The following is a 10,926-nucleotide window of genomic DNA, read 5'->3' as shown; positions in this document are numbered from 1 at the left end:
GTGCTATGTCGGATGTATACTAAGTATAATTACTAGTGAAATGTATGGTAAACTTTCACAAAACTCTCGTAAAATTCTTCGAAATGTCGTGTTGTCCCACGATTACAATATTTTCCGGATAAATTTTAAAAGCAAATTCTCTCCGTGTAGAATCTGACTCCTTACAAATGTCATAATGTTAACATTAAGAATTGTTATTTATGGCACTATTTCTGTGTGCAAGCTTCGTATGAAAAGTATAAAGCTCAGAGAAAAGATAAAGAATTTCATGCGGATATATCTATAATACGGCGTGCAGTTTTCTTCTTGCGAGAAAGTGCTATGCCGCATTCCCCGGCGGGAACTTTGTTAGGTGACTTTTCCATGTTAACATTAAATAGGCATCAAAATAGGATATCATAAAGGGCTTTTTTGAAAGACACCTTATAAAAAAATAACTTATCGATGTCATTTTAAAGAGATTTTAATAAAAAGCCTTCTTAAAGAGCTCTTCCTCTCAATATTGCTCACTGGGTTACGAAGTTTCACTTGCACGATCGTCACGCGAAAAGACGAGTCTTCTTAGAATCACGCTTTATGCTTCTAAGTGACTCACCTTTGTCGTACATCGCCGTATGCGGATGCAATAATTCTCCAGTTCGCCGTCTGGCAAATCGAACTTGATAAAAGAATTCAATGTAACAATAAAACAAATCTACTCGCGATTGATTCTTTTCACAGATACATTTCCCTAAATGCTCAAAATAAATATTACAAATTTTGGACTCGTTTCATTCTTGCACTGAGATCTAAGAGTAGTTGAATTTCTCTGCATAAATTCGACCTGTAACGTAAAGTTGGACCGATCTTGTCCGTGCATCCCGACACGAGCGACGCACCGTGAACGTGAACTTCCCGATCGTCTTGCGCGCTATCCCGATCCTTTCCTCGAAGGGATAATCATTGGGAATACAGGTTCTACGAATAAGAATAATATCACCATATGCAGTACAGTCGTAGATGCCCCTTGAAATCGTCACAGCCTCTGGCAGATTAAAAATAACGCAAGCTCTCTCTCTACAGTAGTGTCCTATTAAGTTCGACATTCGTTCAACGACGACGTCGCAGCTTCGCGTCACCGAGCATCGAACTTGCCCGGTCGTTGAACGCATCTCGAATTTAGCATTAAAAAAAACAAGAAAGTTACAGTTACAAAAGAAACTAAACTATCGAGCTGTTCCTTCTGTGCTTCGTCGCCAAAAATCACCATGCGAGTGAGACTGTATCCCCTCGATAATTGCGAAGAGATTTCTCGACTTGTTTCTAAATCGCGGGCGAGACATTCGCTTAATGGTGTGCGCAGGGTCGAAAGTGGGCGAAGCTCTCGCAGGTCGAAGAGGTCGAAAGCGCGAATACGTTTATGTGGATCGAAAAATCGAGTTACACGCGACGAGGGATGTCGCGTCTGATGCTGCCTGATTAGCGAGCGAAAAAAAAAGAAAGACAGTTTAGTATTGAAATCCAAGATCGATTTCGCTGGACGAGGCAAGCTCGAAGTCGCGTGACACGTCGCTCAGCACGCGCGTTCTCCATTTTTCACGTGTGTCACACGACAATCGCCGCCGTAATTACGCGTGATCGTATGTCAGATTAGACAGATCGCGGTTGGTTTCATCCTTTCTTTCAATATCGACCCTGTTTCCCGCGATTTTAACTTTCGCAGGCTAATCCGCAAACGTGAACACACTGATGCTGCTTCTTTCGACCGTGAAACGTGTGGTAAATGTCGCTTGCGATTTTAAGCGACATAAGTATTTAACTCGAGTCTTGGAGGAATCGTTAATAATTTTTCAACGTTCTCGAACACAACTTGTCTGTACAATTTATCTCATTTCCGCTTCACTAAATTACATAGAATTTGCAACGAAAAGGCTTTTGTCTTGGATAGTTCATAGCTGTAGACGAGGCAGAGCAAGCGAAGAACCATCTAAATTTGGAATAAGTATCTGGCATTTGCTGGGGAGACAATTATATCAAACAGATTTGCTTTTCTCGACTGTCTCTACATAGTCTGCTATCACAAGTAAAGCAAGCGTACTCAATCGCAAAAATTATCCCGCTGTCGGGCAAACGCCGTCAATTTAAAAGGCGCAGAATTTCCGATGACGTCATCTTCCAAGATGAAATCTCTCGATCTGGACCTTACCGCCGCGGTCGCTTGTCCACAAAGCAAAAGAAGTTAAGGAGAGGAGGATACAATCCCGCGCGTACGACCATGTTTTAAAAAGTCAGTTCCATTGCAGATACGTAAATGTATATACAATTATCACGAGTCAGTCTCCAGCGTGAGCGATGATGTGGTTTACCGGTGAGCTTTCCAATGTGTACTGTATGTAATGTGGTACGTGTAATGTATGTCCCTCTATGTGTATGTAACGTGTATGGGTATATACGCGGGTGGGGCTACGCGGGTGTCCGGGATTATTCGGTTTGCATGGTGATCGAGCAGTAAAGCGGAAGTCGGAGGGTTTACCGGTTACCGAACGCGCGCTTTAGGAGGCGCAGTAGGTGGACAGTTCGCTTATCGTGCACGCGTTGAGGCAGCATTCCTCGTGGATACCTCGCGACTGTCTTCGGTAGCGTCTGCTGCCGAGGCGCCCGTCCAATATCGCCCGTGCCATCGTTCGCGACAAGAATGGGGTGTACGGGGGAGAGAACTCATAGGTGAGCGGGTAGTCGGCCATTTCCATCTCTGAAACAAAAGCGGAGCACTGTGTAAGTGTCGCGAAGAACTCGTAGTTGGGCTCCAGCAGAGCCAGGTGGAAAGAATTCCAATTTCATTTAACGAATCCCCCCCTCGCTCATTTCCTTCTCACTTATTCACTGTACACCTCTGTATGCTTCTTATTTTTGGGAAAATGTAGAGAGGTTTTGAGATTTTCGAGAAACGTAAGTCGCTATCGCCGACGTTCGCTTCTTCCCACGTTGCGAAAGAAAGTTGAAGTAGAACGTTGGTCAAAAATCTCAAAACTCTTTCTCAGTGCTCGAATTGGGGAATGACGTTTCGTAATTTATTACAAGAGGGAACAATAGTTTACATTTAAACGGACGATAATTCGGTGGAAAAAAGTTCACAGCTGATCTCGATGTTCGCAAATCGGAATAACGCTGATTTCATTTGCGCCACGCTCGACAGCAGTCGCGATTTTGTCCCGCAAATTTTCCCGGCTTTTTGTTTCGATAAAGAAAAGTGGGCGGTCTATTTACCTGTCACGTGTGTCATATTAATCGAGATAGATAACAAGAATTTGCTTTCTCCGCGATCGTCGATAAATCGTACGGGCATCCAGAGATTCCGGTGTCAGATTGCGCGGATCTATTTGAGCGATTAAGTTCGGCGATAGGCTGCTTTATGCGTCCGAAAGGGATTTGTGTAAATTCCCGTTGTCCCCTCGCTTGTTCTCGCGGCGAAAAAGGACCGCGGGCAAAGACGCCGTTAAAAAGAAAAAACGTAATGTCCCCGATTGTATTTAAGTCATTCGACGATTATATGGAGAGTGCGTCGGCTCATGATCCCACTCAGGAATACGTAACGCGAGCTTACATGCATTATTCATCGACGACAAAGTGGCGATTACTTGGTTAATTGCGGGCACGGATTGATCGCGTGCTTAATCGCCTTTTGTAAAGTACCATGCTTGAGAAGCCGTTAAAATTGAAAGGTCCGGCCGATAAAAATTCCCTCATAATCGGCGTCGGTGCGCAAGTCTGCAATGTTCACTTTAAACATGCGGCTGCATCTAAATTGCACGTACGAATTACGGTCTGACCTCATTCTTACATTGAGCCATTTAATTATACGTCTAGCGCAAATTAAGCCTCATTCATATCTCCAAACGAGTCGCTTTAGATCGGCGGGTTTAATATTACGAGTGACGGGCACGGCTCGAGGCGCCGAATAAACGCGCTTGCGACGGACATTCTTCCGTAAATGCCCCCGCGACGCCCAAATCTACGCGGGTATCCAGTAATTTGGCGCTTACGCCGGATAAGTATCGGCGCTTTGCCGCTGTGAAACGCTCGTGCCGTCGCGGGTGACATTAATCGAGAAAGAAGGAATGCGAACGGCATTAATATTAATGGCCGTGTCGCCGCATTACAAAGGCAAATTTCGTTACGAGGCGGCTGCCATCGAGAAATCTTCCTCAACATTATCCCTCAACTTCCTATTATTAACTTCCTAAATGTGTTATCATTATGCTCGCACGCACGCGAGAGCGTCATCGACATATTCCGTGATTTTCCTCGCGCGCAAATCGCTCGCCGCACGAAATGAAGTGGTCGGAGGGAAAATGTTGTCAACGGGAATTTCCATGTTCCACGGAAGCAAATTGTCGCTACGTTTCTCTACGCACTTTAATCGCAGAGTAAAGGCGCGTTAATAAATGACAAATTTAACGCGTTTGCAAAAATATTTACTGAAAAAATATTAATTACTCTATTCAAGTAACTCGATGTAGTCAGTGGTTAAGCCTTGAATTTTTGTGTCCTATTATTTTCATGTAGACAACTTGAAGATTCATGATGAAAGATACTTGTTAAGGCTGTAATGATCGACGAATGGCCGCTAGTTAAACAGTCGCTTTGAGCTATGATTATATCGCGAGAATGAAACACGACTCTCTTGTGTCCACACATTTCGAAACATAATTACTTTTAATGTTATCACGCGGAGGGAGAGAGAGAGAGAGATAAAGGCGAGTTTTCGCGCGTTCGTCAATGATCCGTAATTGGTACATCTATCCGTTATTTGGCGTTGATCGGCAGGGAAATGTTTTCCCTAACAATTAGCTTAAACTCACCGGGCTCCTCGTTCTTCTTAAACATCGAATTGTACACGCCATCACAGATTAACTGTAGAGCATTGGAGAGCTTCTTGCCGCAATATCTCTGCGGCGGGCTTCTGGCGGATCCCGCCGATCTGGATTGAGAGTTGCCGTTCATCTGTGCGTTTCCCGATTCCGTCACAAGAAGCGCGACGGCGAGCATCAGGGTCACCAGGACGTTCAATCGATTCGCGGACATCTGAAAGTGATACCGTCCTCGTTTAATTACGCCCAGGAAATTGGATTCGTCATCTCGCTAATACTCTTCGGGTCAGCAATTAAATCGCAGTCCTGCGAAAACGAAACTTTGCATTTCTGTAAGAAGTACGGCAGAGTGTTCGGCTTTCGCCTTAACATTTATTGCAATTGGCCTCGGTAATTCGTGCCGGAGAGGATTTTAGAAAGAAGGAGAGCGAGAGAGAGAGAGAGAGAAAGAGGGCGGGACAAAAAAAAAGGAAACGCGCGTGTTTATTAGAAAGGGGTAAAAATTACGGAGCGGCCGTCTCGTCCGTCGGTGTTATCGCGCAACCTTCGAAATGAGGAAAAATGAAATCTAACGGGGACGACTGACCGGGCAGACTGTTTACTAAAATAATGTCTCATTATACCGGCGTGAAGTTTATTTGACGCTGACATCCGCTCGGACATATTTTTTTAGCCATCCGCGCAGACGTCGGCACCACTAAAGCGCAGAAGCACATCATCGTGCGGCTCGACGGACCTCGCCTTGGGGAAACTCGGCGTTGCCCCCCGTTTATCGGGATTAATTAAATGCGCGCGTATAACAGCCGCGACGGCGCGGCACCCGAGCGGTCGCGCAGGGCGCCTCTATTTTTAGATATCTTTCGCTTAAATATAAATGTTGCGACGACGAGGGAAAGAAAGTGGGAGAGAGGACGCGTACTCTCTCTCGTCCGCGGGTGCCGTGTAATCGAGGCGTCGCGACAGAACAAGAGAAAGAGGAGCCGCCTCCCGGCGCTTTGTCCATAGGAGCGACCTTTGTTCACACGTTTGCGCCAGCACAATTGCAATCTGCTCCGCGATCAAGCGGACTGGTACAGAAGTCCTTACCTCCCCTCGCTCCTCTTCGTTATTTTAGGGACGCCATACGCGGCGGCGCGAAACGCGACGGTCGTCTCGCGTCTCTTCAGGAAATTTCGGGAGCATCCGATTCCATCTCGCGCCGCGGTAACTTTTAATTATATTCGCGAGACAACGCTGCCCCGAACAAAATGATAATTGCGCGCGGCGGTATTTTAACGAGGTAAACTTTTCATATGTTCAGGCAGGTGTGTGTGTTTGCATATGCATGCGCACACATACGGATACGACTTCGAGAGTATTATCCTAGTTTGTTCGGGATAGGTCGCCGGTGTTTCTGCTGTGTCCCCTTCAAGTTCCACCAGCGACCGCTGTGGTGTTTGCGGTTGGATTAGAACAATGTTGACTTGTTTTGCAGGCTACGTCGCATTCGATTAGCCGCGTTATCAACGAAAATGGAAATAAGGCCAGCGGCCTTGATACGTGAATGTATGCGGGGCTGCGGTATAATTTCGCAGAGCAATAAGTCCACGTGGTCGCAAAAGTTTTCGAATACTCTCGAGGTTTAGGAAAAGTAATTGCGGGTGTATGCAGAGAGTAATTATGGAATAGAAAAAATTATCAAGAGTAAAACAGCAGAGATAAAATTAAGTTGGAGGTAAATTAAAACACGAACTTGTAAGGTTAATCCGTGGAAAGATATGAGACAAAAATAAAAAGATACGTACGGATATGGTTTTTAGAGGGAGGAGTGGGGAAATTCGTTCGAAACGCGTCTGCGGAAAATTCAGTAAAACCCAATTACAAGTGTGCAATGTTTAACTCTTAGATGTAACGTTTGAAATGGAAATGGTTGGGGAATCAAGTAAGGAAAAAGAAACGGTGGAAACGTAGAAAAAAATCAACAAAAACGAAGGGGGTTGAAAAGTATAAACGTTAGATCAGGGATAATCAGGAGATATGTATCGTATTCAGAATAATTCTGCGTCGCTGTGTTTCTTTAGACCATGCTACTGTTTTCTTCTAAACTATTTTGGAAACTAATATTTTACAAAAGCTAGTTTATTGTTTAAAATTTGAACATTATCCCACTTGACATCGTGGTTTCTAAAAAACATGGCATTTCGTTTGTTCTACACATATGTAGCCTCGCAATCTTGGCAGGTTATCGTGTAAGTTTTAGGTTCGAGATTGTCTTTTCACATCTCTCCTAATGCATTTTTTTTAGGACGTATTAAATCGAAAATGCAATTTTGAAATTATATTCTTCAGTTATGAATAAGAAACTTTCTTAAATAGCTTCTATGTGTAAAGAACTGTTCACATTTCCTTTCCTGAAACTGAGGGTGGGATAACAATAATATTTTATCCATCAGATTGGACTGTAAATGACATTTCTTTTGTAAGGCAACGGATGATGAGAATAAAATTCAGATATTTTCCCGAAAAAATGGGTTTGTCAAATCAAAAACGATTCTCTAGTTAACAATTATGGTATCAATAAAATCTGGACGATCATCAATCTGTAATGCGAATGCTCTAGAATGCAAACGTCCCCAGGTCTGTGGACTTTTAGCAAACCATAAACCTTAAATAAGATCCCATCATTCGACAATTTTCTTACAAGTATCGTCAATATAAGTTTTTCGTTTTTCCATCTATAACTTCGGTTTTTACATCTTTCCATGGATTAATCTCATAAACTTATATATTAATTTAACATTTATTACATAGTGCGGATAGCAGGAGAATTTATTTTCATTAATATTTGTAATTACAATATTAGCGTGCCGGCTTCAGTGAGTTCCTTTGAGACTTTCTCGAATGTGTAACGCGCTATTTTGACATTTCAAGGGGGATAGAAGTTATTCACGATCGATTGGCGTATGCAATATCATTAGGTAAACGCGTACCAGAGTCATTGTCGTTGCACAGACACACATTGACTTGCCCCCTTCAAAACAAGTTACGCGAATATAGGGCAGACCACTTCTATTTCCGGCGCATCGTGGAGATGGGAATTAGCGTTCAGCACTAAGCAATAACCGAAGGAAACGGCGCGCATTGATGTCGAAGTTATCTAACTCCATTTATCTTTTCCGCGCGATTAGTATAGTAGCGCGATGATGAAAACACGCGTGCAACACTTGTAATTCCTCAGGAGCGTTGCTTCACCTTCTACACAGTCAACAGATCGATTGGTCGGAATGAGGTAGCTTGGCTCTTTTTAAATTGATTGGTCAATCGCTCTGCTAGAAGCTGCATCGTATCTTGGACATTTTTCTCGTTGTACCATTGACGAGATCGCGAGATTGAGAATTTGCGCGGGGCGGCGTGCGAACTTTTTTAAAATATCGAAAATCAATGAGAAGCACACGCAGGGAAAAAGTACGTTCTCCCCTTCACTCGTCGCGGAAAGAAATCGCGTATCTGACCACCGACGAAAAATACAACCCGGACGAGGTAAATAAGTGTGAATGTGTTTGCGAGGCGGCCGAGAGACTCGCGGTATCTCACCGCGAAAATGATAAGCGCGAAAATGATAAGCGCGATCACACGCCGCCGACATGCCGGCGTACACAAGACAAATAAAAAGAAAGAAAGAAAAGGAAAGCATCGGCGAAAACGCCCGGACCACGGTGTACGGGAATGTTCCCAGTGTCCTGCTTCGCGATCTGTAACGCGGTCATATTTTCAGCGCGAGAAGCGGCTCCGAAGACTTCGCCTCAATTCAAGAAAATTCAAGAACCGATTCGCACACAGGAATGAACGTAAGATGAAAAAGGGTCGAGTGGTACATTCGCCTTCGGTTTTACCCTTTTATCATAATCGAATTAGTTTTTGGTTTATCGGTATTTCTTTTTAAAGGGTGGGAGGTCTGGGTTGAGACCCTGGTTGAGGTATTATTTTTCGCAATAGACTTAAAATAAAAATTAATAAATAAGAAACAAGGCTTTAATAAACAATATAAAATCAAAAACAATGTTAATAATTATATTGAACGATTAGTAAGGGCAATGTAAGCCTGATTGAAGGTGATAAATTGTATATGAGTAAGTTATAGTGTAATATATATTAAAAGATTGGTAACAATATGACACAGGTTGAACGGTTCGGTCTACGCATGTGACCCTCTTCGGCAACATAATATCAAATATATAAATAATTAGTCCAAGTTCTTTTTAAAATAAAAATTATTTAGCTAACATCCTGCTCTTACGCCTTTATTACTTCGTGTTAGCGTTTTCACATTAGAGCCTTGTGAATTTTATTAATTGTTTAACTTACGCTGGATGAGAAAAGCGTTTCTTCACTTTCACACGCCCTGTGTTGTAAGACTGAGAAATATGTCGGCGCGCAGTTTCTATTTCGCAATTTAGCCACGATACGTGACTTTCGTGAAACATTAGGCTGTTTATTGCGATAAATATTACCACATACCTCGGTGGTCGAATTGGTGAGACGCCCGCCTAGTGAGAGGGTGGTCCAGGTTCAGACCCCGGCTGAGGTGTTATTTTTCGCAATAGACTTACAATTAAAATTATTTAGACACTAACATCCTGTCTCGGCTCTTACTCCTTTACTTCGTATTTGTATTATTGTTTAAGTGGGCCAATAACGTCCCAAGCGAGACCAGAAGAGGCGAAAAGTGTAAGTGGAGCTTACATGTCCCAGTGGTCAAGGGTCAAAGGTATTGCGATTCTCCTCGCGCGAGAGAGGAGCACATTAATTGCAGCTGCCTTTGAATGCGCGCTACTTCATATTTTGCGCATAAGATACTGCTGTATCGCGCTGCTTCAAATTCGCATAAAATGAGACCGAACAACAATTACCGTGTCGATAACGTACGCGTATGCCGTTCATTGGCTTCTCGTCCGGCGCCTCCGGCGGTTGTAAACAGTACCGAACTACATAGATCCTCCCGGAGTCTCGCGAGAAGAGACGCATTTCACGATAGCGAAAAGTCCCGTAAATTGAAAAGAGGACTCGTTCTTGATCTGCCCTCTCTTTCCTCCGCCCCTCCTCCGCCCATGGACCATTCTCTCTCTCTCTCTCTCTCTCGCGCTCTCGTTTCTCCTCTCGCGTTCCTACTCACTCTCTCACTCCCTCTCTCTCTCTCTCTCTCTCTCTCTCTCTCTCTCTCTCTCCGGCAAGACGAGAGTATTTCTATTTTTGTCCTCGTCTTTTCTCTTGTATTATCTGCGAAGTACCGCCGGCAGACACGAGTAATAAACACGTGTATATAACACTCGGAAAGATACTAACAATAAGCGGGCCGCACTTATGCGCGCTCGGGGGAGCGCACTTACGCCCGATCAAGTGCGAACCGGCCAGGGGTGATCGACTTTCCTGATTAGAGCGCGATCGCGCACGCGAGAGAGCCGGAGCTACTTTTCCATCTTCTCGTTCCGCGAACGGGCGGACAGGTGTGCTGAGAAAACGATTCAAGGGGCTCTCGGGGCTCCGATTTGCTTTTCAATCGCGCGCCGTTCCACCGTTGCGAAGCTACGCCGATTTCGATCGACTTTGCAAAAGTATCGTTACACTCGACGATGCGACGGATAAAGCCCATCACACAATGCCAGGTGAAACGGGCAATAGGAATAGGGAATAGAATTTTCGACGCGTTGGATTCGTCGGAAATTCTCTTCCAACCAATCCAACGCGTCAGAAATTCTATTCCCTGTTCCTGTTGCCTGGCATTGTGTTTGTAAGAATCGTAATACCTTTGACCCTTGACCACTGGGACATGTAAGCTCGACTTAGATTTTTCGCATTTTCTGGTCTCGCTTGGGATGCCATGCTAATGGCCCACTTAAAAAATAAATACAAATACGAAGCAAGTCGAATTCTTCACACGTACATACGTCTCGTTTAATTAGCCTTTTCTTTGTGACTTTACAAATACAGACAATCGCGCGCTGTAGATCGAATTACGCCGGCCATTGGTGTTCATTTTGAAGCTCGTCTTGTGCGTGAAATGCAAATTTGGAGAAGAAAACGTTTCGCGAAAGAACGG

The 10,926-nt window shown here is 44.1% G+C and overlaps 1 protein-coding gene across 2 annotated transcripts in view; it reads right to left on the bottom strand.

The window, feature by feature from the left end:
* Positions 1-89: 89 nt before the first annotated feature.
* The window catches only part of LOC105559845 (LIRP-like), a 22,480-nt gene continuing 11,643 nt past the window's right edge, over positions 90-10,926 (bottom strand). For both annotated transcript variants that reach the window (XM_012008454.1, XM_012008453.1), the window contains exons 2-3: positions 4,842-5,064; positions 90-2,731 (exon numbers count right to left, since the gene is read on the bottom strand). In XM_012008454.1, coding sequence (XP_011863844.1) covers positions 2,532-2,731; positions 4,842-5,064 — 423 coding nt within the window. In that variant the 3' untranslated portion in view covers positions 90-2,531. The remainder of the gene's footprint in view (positions 2,732-4,841; positions 5,065-10,926) is intronic.

Source organism: Vollenhovia emeryi, unplaced genomic scaffold (assembly GCF_000949405.1).
Source record: "Vollenhovia emeryi isolate VEMERY1.0 unplaced genomic scaffold, V.emery_V1.0 DF939251.1, whole genome shotgun sequence".
Classification (NCBI taxonomy): Eukaryota; Metazoa; Arthropoda; class Insecta; order Hymenoptera; family Formicidae; genus Vollenhovia; species Vollenhovia emeryi.
Note: the sequence above shows the minus strand (reverse complement) of the source record. Positions and strands in the feature narration are given on the sequence as shown.